General features: G+C 36.9%; 1 protein-coding gene across 2 annotated transcripts in view; it reads left to right on the top strand.

Moving 5' to 3' along the window:
* BRWD1 (bromodomain and WD repeat domain containing 1) overlaps positions 1-18,239 on the top strand; it is a 172,902-nt gene that overhangs the window by 61,319 nt on the left and 93,344 nt on the right. For both annotated transcript variants that reach the window (XM_044670302.1, XM_044670303.1), the window contains exons 14-15: positions 7,691-7,841; positions 8,145-8,279. In XM_044670302.1, the coding sequence (XP_044526237.1) occupies positions 7,691-7,841; positions 8,145-8,279 (286 nt within the window). The remainder of the gene's footprint in view (positions 1-7,690; positions 7,842-8,144; positions 8,280-18,239) is intronic.

Below are 18,239 nucleotides of genomic sequence, written 5' to 3'. Positions count from 1 at the left end.
GAAATCTCATTCATTAGATAGGTGGGTTCTAGGAGAAAATGAACAAATTTAATTTTGAATTTGTTGAAATTCCTATGTCATAATGGTGAACATACTCCTATAATTACAGTTACATTAATATTTACACATAAAGACTGATTCTTAGTTCACTCTATTCTTATCCACTCTTTTTTTCCCTCATTTACTACTAAAGGGTTAAGATGACTTTAGGTGTTTTTTGGTTTCCTTGGTTGCTTTGTCCACTAAGTTCCATCATGTTGTATTTGACCTTCTAATAATGGACTTCTGAGTTATCCTAAAAAAGGAAAACAGAATTTCTAGGAATATACTTGTGTCCTTTCTATTGAGGTTTAGTGAAACCTACTGTAGTTCACACTATCCAGTGTCACTTCCATTGTGTTTGAAGCATCAGAGTAGGATTTTTGAAGAGGAATAGAACTGATTTTCCCCCCTAAGCATATATTAACTTTGTAAATGTAATTTCATTGGTGTAGGGAATTGTCAGGTGGAGACCTTGCTGCAGATAAAAAAATTACAATGCAGTTTACAATTTTGTTGCTGCTTTTTCCTTGCCATCTGCTGCATTTTATATGCTGTCTGTATAGTCTTGAAGAACATCTTACAAATTTATTATCTCAACAGGCTCCTTATTTTAGCAAAACCATCCTTTTTTTCCTCTTTGATCAGTTGTTCCTAATCTGATCGCATTCTGCACTGGGAGTTTTTTCATGCCTTCTCTTTTCTTCTAAATTATCTCATAACATCATCCTCATTCTCTTCCCCTTACACTCCAATCAGATGATTTTTGTCTATACTTTGCTGAGGAAATAGTTTATTTTTTGAGAGCTCCCACTTTTTCCCTATTCTGTACCTCAGAAAATACTTTACATCATTCCCTACTACTTTCTCTTTCTGTATAGCATATATAATAATATAGAACATAAAATGTGAAAATAAAATATATAAATCATAAAATAATAAAAAAGGCCTTTTCTCTTCACCAGGGCCAACTTGTACTTTTTCATTCTCTCTACTGCAGCAGATTGCTCTCTAAAACACATATATCTTTCTAACTTTCCAGTCTCTGGAGTATACCACCATCCTTCCATTTACTCAGGTTCTCAATTTTAGAATCCTCTTTGACTTTTGAAATATTTTTGAATCTGCCTATCTAAATAATTGCCAGTTTTTGTTGATTAAGTCACCACATCCTTCTCATCCATACATGATTCTCACCCTAATTTAGACCTGTATCACCTTTCATCTTGACTATTGCACTACTCTCGTAATACATCTATTTTTTTAAATCTTCTCCCCACTTCAATAAGTTCTACACAGTTGCCCAATAACTTTAGTAATGCACAGATTTGGCCATGTCCTTTTCTCAATAAATTACTGCTAGAGTGATTTGATTTCTTCCTAGATAATGTACAAATAATCTCTCTTTGTCATTTGTCTTTGTCAAAGTCTTTCTCAGTCTGTCTCTATTTTGACTTTCATATTATAAATGTTGAACTAATCAATGAATAAATTTAAAAATTCATTTATTAAGCATTTATTTCTATACTGAATTTTAGGGGTACAAATAGGCAAAAAAGATAGTTTTTGCTCTCAAAGAGTTTGCTTTTTTTTTTTTTTTTTTTAAATAACTCTTACATTCTATCTTAGTAATGACTCTTAAGACAGAAGGGCAACGACTAGGCAAACAGAGTCACACAGCTAGGAAATGTCTTGAGGCCAAATTTGAACCCAGGTCCTTCCAACTCCAGGCCCATTGTGCCACCTAGCTGCCCCTGTCTAAAAGGGAAAGACAACATATAGAAGTTTTCAACTGCAAGTCAGGTAGAAAGGTCCTCTGATTCATTTTTTTTATTTAGAATATTTTTCCATGATTACATGATTCATAATCTTTCCGTCCCTCCCCGTCCTCCCTCCTGGTTCCACTGGGTTATACATGTATCATTGTTCAAAACATATTTCTGTTATTAATATTTTCAGTAGAGGGATCCTTTAACATCAAAACCAAATCACATCCATATTGTACTACATGATTGAGCATTTAGTTTTCTAATGCATTTCTGGTTTCACAGTTCTTTCTCTGGATGTGGATAGCGTTCTTTCTCACAAGTTTCTCTGAATTGTCCTGGGTCATTGTGTTGCTGCTGGTAGAAAAGTTTATTACATTTGATTGTGCTATATAATGTATCAGTCTCTGTACAATGTTCTCCTGGTTCTTCTCCTTTCGTTCTGCATCAATTCCTGGAGGTCTTTCCAGTTCACATGGAATTCCTCCAGTTCATTATTCCTTTGGGCACAATAGTATTTGTTATATTCAAATCCTGAGAAATATTGGATGTCACCTTGATTGACAAGGGAGGCAGCTGGAGAGATTGGAATGTTCCCAGATGCGGTGAGCTAGGGGCAAAAGTCGGTTGGCTTGGGGGTATAAATAAGCCTAACAACCACCTGGAGTGGTCTTTGGGTCTTTGGTCTTTTGGTCTTTTGGTCCCTTAGATCTTTAGGTCTCTGAATCTTCCTAGCTCTTTAGGTCTCTGGGTCCCTGGGTGGTGAAGGGAGGCTGAGAGGTCTATGAAGAAGAGGGTTGATAGGATCTGAATATTCCCTGAAGGCTGTGAGGGCTAGTACATCAGCAAACACTGATAGTAAGAAAGCTGAGAAAATAAATCACCTACACAGCTGTGTCAAGAGCAGTCACTTTCCCTGGTTGGGCAGTGGCCTAGCTGAGCCAGAGGGATTGTGAAGAACAAAAGCTCCAGCCTCCAATCCTGAGAGATTATAGATTATAGATATTAGATTGACAGGGTCTTCAATCCCAATCCTTATCCTGATTATCCTTTCCCTAATTATAGATCATAGATAAAGAGTGTTTAATAAGTACCTTCTGGAGTGGTCTTTATATTAAGACCCTTGGGGAGGAGGGACCAAATGCAATCAGATAACAAACCTGATCCAAGGCTAATCCAAACCCTATATTAAGAATTTATCCAACCCCAGTTGGGCCTGAAAGGGTTATCCATCCACCTAACCTTTCGGAGTCCTTCCCTGGGCAACTGTTATTGAAAGGGGAAATTATAACAACTAGAAAAGGTGATTAGGGTTGGTGTTCCCCCATCACTAGCACCTAGGGAGAATACAGAGATATATCCATCACTAGATATCTATATCCCATAGGATCCTCTCTTTCTTTATAACATTCCATCACCAACATATACCACAATTTATTAAGCCATTCCCCAGTCGATGGATATTCCCTCATTTTTCAATTTTTTGCCACCACAAAGAGCGTTGCTATAAATATTTTTGTACAAGTCTTTCCTTATTATAGCTTTGGAGATCCTCTGATTCTTACAATATACTGTAATTGCTCTTCTTTAATGCCATTTCTACCATTAAATTCATCTTCATTTCTGATGTTGAACTAGTAGATAGTGCCAAGGAATTTTTGGCAAGAATTTTTTTTTCTGGATCTTCGGTAGCTTTAGAATCGTTAGGAGCAATTTTTTGGACTGTATTTCCACAGGGTTTGCTTCCCGGGGTACTAGGCCACTGTTCTGGAAGCATTGCTATTCTCAAGGCTCTTGGTTTCAAGGTTCTGTGGCATCAAGAGCTGAGGTAGATGCATGGACAAAGTGGTGGTGATAGTGGTGGTAGTTCTGCTTGCCTGATAGTTCTACTTGCTGTCTCCTATCTCTTCTGGCAACACCCTCTATGTGCCAGGCATTGTATTAGCTATATGTAATATTGCTTTCTTGCCTTTGCATGTATTACTTCACTCTCCATACATGGTATATTCATACTGACTTTCCTTTTTATACCTTCCATGATATTTTATCACTTCTCCTTAAAACTTTTTAATGGAAAAGTAATTTACCATTGTGTATGGTAAGTAAAAGATAGCCAAGTATAGTATAATAATGCCTTACTTAGCTCATAAATTGACCTGAAGGCAGTTCTTGTGGAATTCCAAAGTTTGGGCATCATTGAAATATTTGTATAATATCTAAAGTTGTGACTTTTTAAAAGGCTAGTACTCACTTGTCAATAATAACTACTAGCTTTAGAAAAAAAAGGTTTGTGATCATATCATAAAGCTTTTGTTTCTTTTTACTGTCTCATTTATTTCTTTTTTTTTTTTTTTAAATTTTTTTTTTTTTTATATATTTTTAAACCCTTAACTTCTGTGTATTAGTTCCTTGGTGGAAGAGTGGTAAGGGTAGGCAATGGGGGTCAAGTGACTTGCCCAGGGTCACACAGCTGGGAAGTGTCTGAGGCCAGATTTGAACCTAGGACCTCCCGTCTCTAGGCCTGGCTCTCAATCCACTGAGCTACCCAGTTGCCCCTGTCTCATTTATTTCTAACTTCCTTGAAGCCCTACTCTTCACTGTGGTATGGAGGTATAACTGTCATTTCTAGAAGGTTATATTAGTAGAGCCCACACTTGGTAACTCTACACTTAACAAGGCTGCTACTTAGAACTCAGTATTATTAAGATAAAAAATAATAAAGGCTGATATAATAATATAAATTAGTATTTTAATTAAAGCCATGCTGATAGATAAAGTCATTAGACCACACGCTTGTAAGAATTCAAAACTGCTGCCCCAGCCATTATTGTTACCTCCATGCACTCAGTAGCTAAAGAGAAAAAAATAAAAAAGGCCTTACTTTCGGATTTCCTCTCATTTTAAACTGTTCTCTGTGTGGTGACACAGACGTCCCCACGCCCAAAGAACCGGAACCGGAAACCCGTTGGACCACGGGAAATGTAGTTTCAAAGTCTCCCAAATGTCCATAGTAAATATATATATACTTTTAGATGGCATTTCCCAAATTTCACTTTTATAGTATATAATCAGGGTTATATTCAGTACCTTTCTAGCATGGCACCTTAAACATATTTTCCCCCAAGTTCTCTCCCATTTATACATCAAAATTATTTTAGGTTCCTTGAAAAATGTAATAGATTTATTTGATCATAAAGCAACAAGTGAAAGTTAAAATAGAGATATGTTTGCTAAATATGTTCTGCACTGTTATGCAAGAGGTCCAGTGAGGCATCCAAGCTCTAAAGGGGTATTTCTTATGGTTGTTGATGTCTTCCAGATGCTTTTATTTGTGAATGACTAATGTGCCCTTCCCATTACATTACCCAGGACCCTTCTTGAAAATAACTTCTAGTTGGTTCTAATCTTGGCTATTGTCCAGTCTTCACTCTATTCTTCAATTGCCTCCCTGATGGAAACTCCCTATTGGTGGCTATCTTGCTGCCCAAGGTTAGAATGTTATTGACCTGCATACTTTATCCTTCCTTGGGAAGAATGAATGGTGCATGCCCCCTACAATTTGAGTTAACCTAATTCTAGGAGAGAGGAATAGTTCTATTAGCCTAGGGTGGTACTGCTGCTGATTTGAGAATGTAGTGATCAGAGCCTGTCAATTCTTTTTTTTGTTGTTGTTGTTTTTTGTTTTTTTTTTTAAAACCCTTGTACTTCGGTGTATTGTCTCATAGGTGGAAGATTGGTAAGGGTGGGCAATGGGGGTCAAGTGACTTGCCCAGGGTCACACAGCTGGGAAGTGGCTGAGGCTGGGTTTGAACCTAGGACCTCCTGTCTCTAGGCCTGACTCTCACTCCACTGAGCTACCCAGCTGCCCCTGAGCTTGTCAGTTCTTAAGAAAATGCCCAGCTTACGAAGCAGACATCCGATGCCCACAGCATATCCCCTCAGTCTCCTTTAAAAATGCAGGCGGTAGGGGGCAGCTGGGTAGAGCTCAGTGGAGTGAGAACCAGGCCTAGAGATGGGAGGTCCTAGGTTCAAATCTGACCTCAGACACTTCTCAGCTATGTGACCCTGGGCAAGTCACTTCCCCCATTGCCTAGCCCTTACCACTTTTCTGCCTTGGAGCCAATACACAAAATGCAAGCCTTATGCTGTTGAATTGCCTTCTTTGCTCAGATGTAAATATTCATAGATCTCTGACTATAGGAATGTTTTCCATTAATCAGGTCTAAGAAGAGGTTTTGTCTTGTTCTTTCAATCAGTTCAGCTGGGCTCCTGTGCTACTTTATATATGACAGAGATAAACCTGATGTTGGGAAATTTTTTACTCATGATATTCGATATTACTTTATCTGATATAGTATATATATAGTAGTATCTGGTATAGTGTGTATATATATATATATATATATATATAGCTAGATAGCTAGATAGCCTAGGATAAAAAGGGATGCTGTTAAGTTTTAGAACTGTAAAGAAGTTTAGTCACACCAGAAATTAATTTATTTGGATGGAATCTACTGTCCTGCTATCTTTTGCTTTCATAAATCACTGTATGAAAAGGGATAATCATCTTTATTCCTCACTTACCATAACGCCATTCCAGTATCTAGCCCACTGACATCTGAAGCTATAGATTTTAATAGTCCAGGCTGTGATTGAACTCCGTGGAGCACATAAATTCCCTTTTTTTGAGTCTATATTGTGGTATTCTGGTAAACTAAGGGATAATAACAAGCTATTATGCTAAAGGTTCCCAATATGTAAGAAAGCAGAGAAGTAGTTGACTGCTTTAGTAACAAAGTCCCTTTTGGAAAAAAATATCTACCAGCCTTAAAATTAGTGTCTTACATTATAGTTCATCCATCTGTATTTATCACTGATCCTGGAACTCTGATCATTATACAAGCTCTGTTAAATTTATACATTTTTTGGAATTTTTCCCAGCTCAGCAGAAATACTCTTCCGTAGCCCTTTGTATAATGGTAGATATGAGGTTCTAGAGGTAGTTGTAGAAAGAAAATTAATCTAGGAAAGCAACCAAGAAAGTATGATGTAATAAGAGAATTATCTTCAGAGTTAGAGGACCTAAAATTGAACCCTCCCTTTACTACTACTTATTAGCTTTGTGACTTTGGGCAGATAACATCTATAATTTCTAGGTTTTTTTAATATTTAAAATGACAATGATTTGTGCTGCATCTCTCCCGTTTCCATTGTTTTGAAGAAGGCACTTTATAGAGATTATTATTAAAGGTTAGTATTAAAAAATATGCTGAATAAATTCCATTGTTGCAGTAGATAGGATTTTTTTAGACCAATTTCTGTTTAACTTATTGTTCTCATGTTGTTTTTTTAAAGTTGCCAACTAAGGAGAAATTTCTTTACTAAGTCCTTTCTTGGGGAATAGCACAAAGGACCAAAACCTAGGAAGATAAAATTTTTTAGATTACATAGTAAATAGAGTCTCGGATCTGGAGTCAGGAAAGCCTGAATTCAAATCTTAACTGTAAGAAACCTGGGGAAGTCACCTAAACTATAAAACAGGGATAATAATAATACCTGTCTTATAGGGTTGTGAAGATTATTGAAATGATATGTGTAAAGTGTTTAGCAAGCCTTAAAGTGCTATATAAATACCAGCTATTCTTATTATTTGTCCCTTTCTATCGTCTCTTTAAAGGACTTGCTTCTTTAGGACTTTTGTCCAGCCGTGATGATTGATAGTTGATAAAATGAGTTTTCTACAACACTTTACTGTTATCTTGTACTTAGCCTTTCCTGAATTTCTTTAGTTATTTTACTTCTAGTTTAAGAGCACATAATATAGTTTAAATTTACCATCTAAATGAATATTTGAATTTACTAGTGGTTTATTTAATTTTCCTTAGTGACTTAGGTTCTGAAGAAGAGAAATTTATGAAACCTAAAGTAACAATGATAGCTTGGAACCGAAATGATACCCTTGTTGTCACTGCTGTAAATGACCATGTACTCAAAGTATGGAATTCTCATACTGGACAGCTACTTCATAACTTGGTGGTATGTGAATTTTGAACCTCCTTTTAGAATGTCAAAGTAATCTAATATAGATCAACTGTTTAGATTTAATAATATTAAATATATAACATAGAGGAAATGTATGGTGCAAACTAAGTAGTTTAAATAGTTGGAGTTTTCATTTTAACATACAAGTTATAGAAATTATGTTCTATAATGAAATTTTACATTTATATTAATACCCACTTTTAAAAACATCACAGAAATTAACACTATTAAAATCTTTATTGAAAAAATCCTTAATCTTGAAAAACTCTTTAACCTTGCTTTGAATATTCAATAAAGGGACACACAGATGAAGTATTTGTTTTGGAGACCCATCCCTTTGATTCCCGGATTATGCTATCTGCAGGTCATGATGGAAATATATTTATATGGGATATTACAAAAGGCATTAAGACAAAGCATTACTTCAATATGGTAAGATTTTTTTTTTAACCATTCATGACAAAATAATTAAGTTTATAAACCACCCTGCCAAGGCTGTGTGTTTTGGTATTATCTTAAGATATAAAATAAACCAAATAAACAATTTACTTAAAAACTATTCAAATTTAAATACTTTTTTCCAATCCAAATAACTTCTGTATATGTCTGTTCACCCTCTCCCCCCCCCCCCATTCCTAATTTCATTTGATGAAAACTTCAATGTGTGTTTAGTTAAACATTTTCTCACCTGGCACATATATTTATTTATTTGTTTGTTTATTTCAGTCATCTGTATTCTTAACCATACAGATGATTGATTCCATTTTTAAATTATGGCCAAAAACTAGTCAAATACTGATGCTTACTGTATTTAGTGTCTTAAGAGTAAATTTCTTGTTAGAATTTTCTTTTTCTGTTGTTATTATCATTTTCTTTCTCTTCTGTTATCACCATCACTCTCATCATCAACAACCACAACAATAGTAGTAATAATAATGGTAGTGGTTGTCATAATAGTAAATATAATAATAAAAACATTTGTAAGGTATTTACTATGTACCAGGCATTGTGCTAAGCACTTTACAGTTGTTTTGTTTGATCCTCAGAATAACCCTAGCAGGTAGTGTAAGGGACAAAAATTGAACTAAATTTATTAGAACATGGTCACCAGGAATTTATTACTCAATTCCAAATTACTTTTTATGGTAGTTTATTTACAAAAGGAGAAAGTGAAAGTAAGAAAATCAGAGAGAGTAGATCTGGCCAGGCCCAAACCAGGCAGGGCTTGAGAGACTCCAGCAAAGGGGCCCCAGAAGTAAATTAAACAAGGGTTTTAGCCACAAGGCCTCCTCTAAGATAAAGGGCCCCTTGGGAGGCTAGTACCTCCAGAACAAGCCAGAAAAAGGAGTCAGTCTTTTTCACTCACCCACATGGTAGTTCTAAGGGAAAATAGAAAAGAAGTCCAAAGTCCTCAGCCCGAGCTCCTAGGGTCAAGTTGAAGGTGAAAGACCTCCTCACAGGATGTTCTTTCGATTTTTAAAGACCATTCCTTTAGTCACTTCCTGTGCCTTCCTCCCACTTTATGTGGACCAATTACAGCTAAAGTTTTGTTTAGGACAGGAGGGCAGTCAGTCAATTCTGATTTGTCACCCACTATTGAACACATGGATCACAGATCTCCCCCACTTAAGGATAAGTGGACTCTATATGCTTCTGATGATTAAATTTAAAAATGGGCAGGGGAGAGTTAATCCCATCTTCACAGTAGGTTCTATTATTATCCCCATTTTATGAATGAGGAAGCTGAAGCAAACAACTTGCCCAAGGTCTCACAGTAAGCTTAATTCAGAATTACCTGATGCTAGACCTAGAGCTCTACCCTTTTTATATGAGTAAATTTATCCTTAAATTAACACTGAATCTTGTTTATTTAAATATCACTGTAATCTCCAATTAATAAATGTATATTTATCCTTAATTTAAAATAATTTTGATATAATTTCTTTTGTCTGTTACATAGTCAATTCTGTATATCTCTATCTTGCATATTTTCCCCTATTTCTCCAGTGTTTATTTTATTTTGTCAGTTAAATGACACCCAAATAATAAAATAACATTAGCACACTACAAACTTAACATTGTCTTAAAGCATTTGTCATATTATTGGAATATATTTTTTATTTTCAATAATACATTAAGATCTAGTCTTAGTAATGGTTTTAGAACAGAAGGTATTATTAATTCTATAATTAATTTGCCAGATTCCTCTTCAAAAAGTTATACCAATAAATACTTCCATACACAATGCATTTTTATTTTTTACAGCCTTAACAAAATTCAATTTTATGTTAACTATTTTAGTTTTAGTTTGCATTTTTCTTTTAATTAGAACATCTTATCAGTTTTTCAGTAATTATTGTTTCCTTCAAAAATTGTTTTATTTTGAGGTATTTTCCTGTTGCAAATAATTTAAATTTTTTTCAAAAGGCCAAATTCAGCCCTGTCCCTGATTTTTGTTTTTAGCCTTTAAACTGAGTGGTTTTTACATTTCTAAATACAATAAAACTTTGTTTTAAAAGGTAAAATTTATTCTTTGCTCACAGATCATACAAAAACAATTGGTGGCCCCAATTTTATATAAATTAACTCCGTTGATTTTTTTTTTTTTTTTTTAATTTTAAACCCTTAACTTCTGTGTATTGACTTTTAGGTGGAAGATTGGTAAGGGTAGGCAATGGGGGTCAAGTGACTTGCCCAGGGTCACACAGCTGGGAAGTGTCTGAGGCCGGATTTGAACCTAGGACCTCCCGTCTCTAGGCCTGACTCTCAATCCACTGAGCTACCCAGCTGCCCCCAACTCCGTTGATTTTTATCTGAAAAATTTTCACTTTGTTTGATGAGAATTTCCACAGATGATTTACCATTTACATACTTTTTACATATACCAATTATGAAAAATAGCAAGTTTCACTCACTTTTTTTTTTCTCGTCTTAAAGCTCCTTTTAACCTCTTTTCTCTCAAAACCCTAGAACAGAACCAATCCATCCTAGGATGCTTATTTTTCTTTATATTTTATTCTAGAAGTATGAAGCAGGTACTTGATTGAGTAACCTCAGTTATAGTCAGATATGGATTTGGGCAGCAAGATGTAGGATTAACAGTGGTGGAGAGAAATTTATCAAGGAGACCAATCAGGAGGTTGTCACAATTAACCTAGCTGAGAGGTGATGAAGCTCTGAGTTAAGTCTGGTAGCTGTGTGAGAAAAGAGAAGAGGTCAAATGTGAGAGAAATTGTAATGTTAGAAATGGCAAATTTTTGGTAATTCATTGGATATTTGGAGTGAAGGGGAGTAAGGGAGAGTATGGAGCTATGAAAAACACATTAAGGTTACAAACCTAGATAGATGTTGGTGCCTTTGTAGTTTCACCTGAATGATAAGATTAAAAGCCAGACTGCAAGAGGATTTAAAAGATAGTGAGGGGAGATCAAATAGAGCTACCAATTACAGACATCTTTTAATCTGCAGTAATTTAGGCAAGAGATATATAAGATGATAGCTAGTTGGGATAGTTCTATCAAGTGAGAATTTTTCATGAGTAAGAGATATGAGCATGTTTGTAAGTAAAAGAAAAGAAGCTAGTGGAAAGAGAGAGATTATTAAAGATCAGTGAGAGAGTGGAGATTAGAGGGGGACAGTCTTCTAGAGACAGTAAGATGGAATAGCATCACTTGGGTATTTAGAGGGGAGGGGTTGATCTTATCAAGAAGAAGGATCACTCATTCAATACAAGAATTAATGAGATAGTGGGGAAAGATATTAGGATGCTTAGTGAAGTCTGGTAACTGAAAATAACAGTACTTTTAGGGGAATGGGGAAATAGGGAATGAGAGGGGAAACACCAACACAGCTGGGTAACAGTAGCACATAGCTGATTAGGTTGAGGTAACACAATAATACACTTAGCTGGGGAAACAAACAAACAGAAATCAACATAGCCAGGGAAACAGTTTAAATTAAGTGGATTCTTGAAGACTGGGAAGGGGACTATCAGGAAGTTTTTTTTATTGATAATAATGATTTTTTATTTATTTTTTTATTTTTTTATTTTAAGCCCTTAACTTCTGTGTATTGGCTTATAGGTGGAAGAGTGGTAAGGGTAGGCAATGGGGGTCAAGTGACTTGCCCAGGGTCACATAGCTGGGAAGTGTCTGAGGCCGGATTTGAACCTAGGACCTCCCATCTCTAGGCCTGGCCCTCAATCCACTGAGCTACCCAGCTGCCCCTGGGTAGGAAGTTTTATAAAAGGGTTGTTTCAATGTTTAACAAGGACAGGTAAAGAGGTGAAAAGGATAACTTAAACCTTGTCTATACCCAACTGTCAAGGAATGTTGACTAGGGAAAATGGCTCCTCTTTTCTGTCTATAAACAGCCAGCTATGGCAGGGCTGACAAGGCAAAAGGATTTGGGAATCTCACAAAGCACATCCCAGGATGTTATCCAAATGAAATCAGGTCACAGGAACATTTCAGGAAACAGCAGGCTAAATTCAATAAGCTAGGGAGTACAGGGCTTTCTGTAGTTGTTCACCAACAACAGGAAAAGCACCTAAGTCAACCTAGATCTTGATTGACGATCCCTCAGTGATTCAAGCTTAGCTCCTCTTTTGAGATCCCACATAAGTCCACAGGCTAGTTAGTTGATCAGTAGCCACAGCATCTAGCAAAACTGTCAACTTTTTTTCTAGTCTCTGAGGAGAAGCCTCTCTCAACATTTTGGGTTTAGAATTTTCACAGCCTCAGCCAGGTATTTGCTTGAACTGCTTCTTTACTCACTATAATAAGTCCTATCTATAAATTTCCTATAACATAAGAGATGAGCAAAAAAGAAGAAGGAGCCCTTGGTGAATAACTCAGATTTTTCAGTTAAGTATGAGACAAGGTTCTCAGGTTGAGAGACTGGGGTTAAGTAGAGGCAAAAAAAACCCAGGAGATTTTTTGGGGTGGGGGGGGGTGGAGAAGGATTTGCATTGGTCAGGGTAGTGACTTTTCTAAGAAGGCATAAAAGGTTTGAGAGTCCAGTTGTGATTATGAAACAATGTTTCATGATTTTCCTCTAGCTCTTTTCTGTAGCATGTGAACTAAAGCTATAGAAAAATCTAGGACATTGGTGAGTAATCCAAGGTTATGATTTGATAACAAAGTATTACAAAATAAGGAGATAAAGAACTCTGTGTAAAGAATATTGTTAAGTTATGTGAAGTAATCCAAGATTGAGGGTTTAGCAAAATATGATTGACTAGGTGAAGCACTGGATGAAGTCCTGGACCTGGAACCCCAGTGGTAAGGTCAGGAGCTGGGGAGGAGAGATAGCCTGTAATCTAAGTATGGAATTGATTGAAGAAGGAGAGTGGTCTAGGATTTTTAGATAATATCTACCACAATCTTGATTTAGTGATAAGTATAAATTAAGTGAATCTCAAAGCAGGAGAAGTTATTGTGGTGGTAGAGGGAGAGCCTGAAAGTGACAATGGAGAGCAAGAAAAATAGAGAACCCTCCATCATGACCTTTCATCTTCAATTGCTTTTCCTCCTTTCTTTCCCAGTCGAGTTGGTTGTATATCTGCACTTAATTCTGTGCATGTATTCAGTTTATTCAATTCACTTTTGCCTGTTTGAGATAAAAAAAGAGTATTTGAATTTCTATATATTTTTAGTTACTGTAGTTGTGAAAAGAAGCGTGTTCCACCACCTCCTTTTCCCTTGTCTTTACTCTTTTATATTCCTCCTCTTATCGTGGTGGTAAGAGTAATATCCAAACCCTTCCCTCAATGCAAGTTAGGCTACTTTTCTCTTAATAGGTATTGAATCTATCCTTAAAATTTGGTTTTGAGTCAGGATACTAGTCTCAGAGTAATGATATCACTGGTCACCTGAATAAGTAGTTCTCTAAACTTGGTGGATCATGTCATAGGAAAAGTTAAGTTAATATGTGTAAGTTTATTAGTGCTAAAATGCCAAAACATTGTTTTCAATACTATTTTGGCTTTGTACAGAGTGGGGAACTGTTAAAGGAAAAGTTAAGATGTATAGGTTTGCAGATGGACAGCAGAGGACAGGATTCTGGAATCCTGGGGAGCTAGGCTATTGGGGAGAGAGATAGTTGGGCCTTGGACTGTGACTTTTCTCTCTGGGGTGGGCCTAAGGAGACTAGCTATTTCCCTGTGGTTCTCTTCCTGCTTTATCTTCCCATTCAGCCTGCTGCTTGGTTATCCTGTTTCCCTGTTGGCTATTTGACATCTGCTGAATTCCTGTGCTGATCCTCTGACAACTAACAATCGTGAGATCCACCCTAGATCCTTGGATCTTGGTCCATCTTTGGGCCCTGTCAGACTTACACAGACCCTTTCCTTAAAACCATCAAAGGAGGGTTTAGTGTTAGTTTAGCTGATTATAGGAATTTGGGGTTATATAGAGAGGATAGGAGTAGAGTAGAGTAGGAAAACCACTCAGAAGACATCTCTATGAAGAGATTTTTAGATCTGGGGAGAGATGTAGATGGTTAACATATTTAGTTTATTCCAATCCCTTCTAACCTGTCCCTAGTTTATTAAAACAACTGTTATTTCATAACTTAGTGGTCTGTATATGTCATCTCAGTTCCTGGCTTTGCCTGTATTGGGCTTGGGTGGTCTTCCCAAAACAGGTTTAATCTTCTGTTACTGGCCCTAATAAACATCTAACCCAGTGATGGGCAAACTATTCCCCGAGGGCCAGGGCCAGATCCAGGCTGAAGTTTGCCTATCATTACCTTAAGCAATTCCCTAATCACTACACCCCCACATCCAGATGTAGTGATTAGGGAATTGCTTAAGGCAGTGATGGGCAAACTATGGCCTGAATTTGGCCCACAGGGAATAGTTTGCCCATCACTGATCTACCCAGCCCTAAAAAGATGGGCACTTTTAGCAAGGGAAATGTCCACAATGCCTCCTTTTGTTGAATATCCTTCTCTTGCTAAGAAAAAATATCTTTTTTGTTAACTGGTGAATGACTTGGAATATTTCATTTTATTCTAATATTGAACCAAAACTACATGTTAGACTGACCTAAGTTTGGCCCAAACCAATACAACTGGAGTATTCCTGTAGGATTGGAATAATAATAAATTACTTAAAATGGGTTTTGTACCTGTGCAGAGAAAGATGAGTCTGAATTGGCCTTCATTCTCTGGTGGTGCTTTAAGTTAATGCCTCTAAAGATGACTGTTGCTTACAGTGAGCTTTCTCTGCTACTGAGAGATTACAATAAACTACCCATATTTTAGCAAGGAAAGAATATATGAGAATATTGTGTGTCCTTACGGATTGTACTTTGAAAATAATTGTGATAATGTTGTTTTAAGCCTTTCAGTTATATTAAGTCTTTCATCCTGGTAATTTAAGTCTTTTCCAAATTCTACTAGGGGATTTCCTTGCAATTCATTTTATTTTTATAACAACTTGGATTTAATAATAGCAACAATAAAAAGACTAACTAGCATTTAAAGTTTGCAGATTGCTTTATATATGTTAACTAATTTATCCTGTTTTTATATCACTAATGTTTATCACCGCTCAGTTGCCTTTTGGAAGAAGTCTCCACCTTTAAGGGACTTCATATTTGTATGACCATGTGTTTGTTTTGTTTTGTTTTGAAATAATAATGCAACTGAATCAACAGTCTTGAGTCCTATTACTGTGTGGTTGCAAGAGAGCAATGAGAGAATGCAAATGAAGGCAAAACTCTAGAATTTTAGGATTGTCTTAACAGTGGTGCTAAAGAAAATGTTTGAATTTTGTTTTCATTTGTGAGAGACAATCCACAATTGTGCGGCTTGGAGTTTGTTATTATACTCTGATGAAAGCCATTAGGGAAGATACCTGAAAGGACAGTGACAATGCTGAATCTTCCCCAGGCGCCCAAAGATATTTTCTGAAATTGAAGCAATGGACAGATATGCCAAATGTCTCCCATGTTAATTAGCTGAGAATAGGCATTGGTGTTGCATCAATTTAAAAACTTTCCACTCTTATCCTCAGCTGTGAACTCTTTCTCTTTGGATCTTCTACTGAAGGGCCCCTACAGAGCTTGCACCTCAAAACTATTTCCTCAGTCACAACAAAAATGGTTAATGCTTGGATATTGGAAACAATTCACATGTTCTATAGGAATGTCTTGCTTGGTTGCTTTTTGTGTTCCTTTGTGACTTTTTCCCCTAGCATAGCAGGGCAGTGTTAGACTCTAGAAGAAGTAACATCTGCAGCATTCCTGTTGTTCACAGTTGGGCAGTAGTGGCATAGGTCTGGATCCATTTTGTGTTTTTGTTGATAGGTTTGCTGTTGCACAGCAGAGTCCAGATCCAGTAGGGGCAGCACAATAGTGATCAGACCTTCTAAAACAAAGTGTCTCAGCATAGGACAAAACAGCTCAAGCCTTAAGAATGATAGTTGTCCATCCCTACATAGTATAATAGTTGACTCTGGCAGGGTAGGCCAGGGTGTAGAGCCTTAGTCTCTTGTGGCAGTAGACAGGAGACCACAGTTACAAATACAGACACTCCCCCTCCCCTCTACTGCAATAAGCACAGATGTGGGCCCAAGTTGCAATGGACAGCAAGGACAGTTACATCCTTCAGAGTTTATGAATAGCAGCAAATAAGGGCACAGATAAAGTGTTCAAGTATGTAGTAGGAAGGAATAGCTTGGTGGTACAGTAGATAGAGTCTTAGACCTGGACTAAAATCTAGCCTTCCTAGTATTGGTACCCTGGGCAAGTCACTTAACCTCAATTGCCTAGCCTTTGTCCTTTTGTCTTAGGGTTGTTACTAGAAGAGAAAGTAAGGTTTAAAAAAAAAAAAGTATAGCAGAAAGCAGTGGGCACAGACACAGATATGGATGATGGGCAGCTTGCATACTCCAGGGGAAATAGGCAGTGGGTTGGCTTCTAGTGGCAGCCCAGAGACCAATGACAGAAAAATGACCATTGTCATGAGCATGCCACCTTACTGTTGTATGAGGGAAATTTAGGTATTTTATAGATATGTATTTAAAGGGTGGCCGCCAGGAATCAACAATTCAGGTTGATTCTGTAATTAAATCAGACCCAAGTCAGCATCGGGTTAGGCAGTTTATTTACAATTAGGAAGGTAAAGATATAGGAATAAAGAGAAAGGGAGAGGCTAGTCCAGGCCTTCAGAGGCCTGGACTAGAGAGAAGGTTAAAAGGCTAAATAAATTAGGCTGCAAGCCTCAAGGCCTAGCAACCAGATAGGCTAGTGTCTATTTAAGGCAGAGTTTGGAAGCGGCCTAGGTAGGCCAAGGAAGTCAGCCTAACTTACCCACGTGACAATACAGAATAGAAGCTGTCTGTGGTCTCAGGAGCTCCTTCAGCACCAAGTTCAAGGCGGGAACTGCCTCCACAGGAAGTAACGTGGGTCCACCTCTAATTCAAGAGGACAAATGGCAGTCCCTACATTGATTTGGACTGCCGAAAGGGCAGTCCCTTGTTCTTAATTTGTTATTTATTGTCACGTGTGGGTAACTCGTCTCCCTTCCCCACTAAGGGAGGTGGGAATGACCTCATCTCAGGTAGGTAGAGTTTTGACTATAGAATGGACTAGAGCTAATTTTATTTACACACTGTCTACAGCTGTCTCTGCCCATATAGATCTTATCTCTAAAATTATGTTTTTCCTGGTATTTCTCAAATTGTCCCAAGGCCCATAGGAGGAAGTGTGCTTCACTGTGAATCTGTATGCATTCTATGTACTTTGTTGTCCTTTAGCAATGGAGTGGGAAAGGGGAGTCAGCACTTTCGTGAACATTTTTATGTCAGAGAAAAAGACCTTAGTATACTATGCATGTTTAGTAAGAAGTATCAATTTATGTATATCTGTGAAAGATTTGACATGTGCACTTACAAAAATTTCAAGTATGAAAGACATTTTTATGTATATGTTAAGAGAGGTATAAGAACTACCGAGGCTAGACATATAGAGACAATATAGAAATAGAAAGTTCTTTTGGCTCTACTACAAAGGGAAAGATACAAGAGATGAGTAGAAAGAAGTTACAAGATATGGCAAATGATAGACCATATAAAATTAATTCGTAGTGTCCTGTATGATATGCATCTTGTGAATTTGGGTGACTATGAGGTGGGTCCCTTTGGTGATTATGAGGTGAGTCCCTTTAGTGAAAGAGAGAAATTTGAAAGGATGTCTTGGGGTAGGGAAGGGAGAGTAGAAAGAATGCCTTAAATTTTTAGAAGTTTATTTCATTATGTTGATAGCTATTGTAATTGTTAAAATTAATGGTTTGGCTAAATATATGAAAATTTTAAATCTTTTATTTACAAAAGAGATGGAAAGAGTGAAAGGGGAGGAAAACGGTAGAGAAGACATTAACCTATCT

Source organism: Gracilinanus agilis, chromosome 3 (genome assembly GCF_016433145.1).
Source record: "Gracilinanus agilis isolate LMUSP501 chromosome 3, AgileGrace, whole genome shotgun sequence".
NCBI classification, from domain to species: Eukaryota; Metazoa; Chordata; class Mammalia; order Didelphimorphia; family Didelphidae; genus Gracilinanus; species Gracilinanus agilis.
Note: the sequence above shows the minus strand (reverse complement) of the source record. Positions and strands in the feature narration are given on the sequence as shown.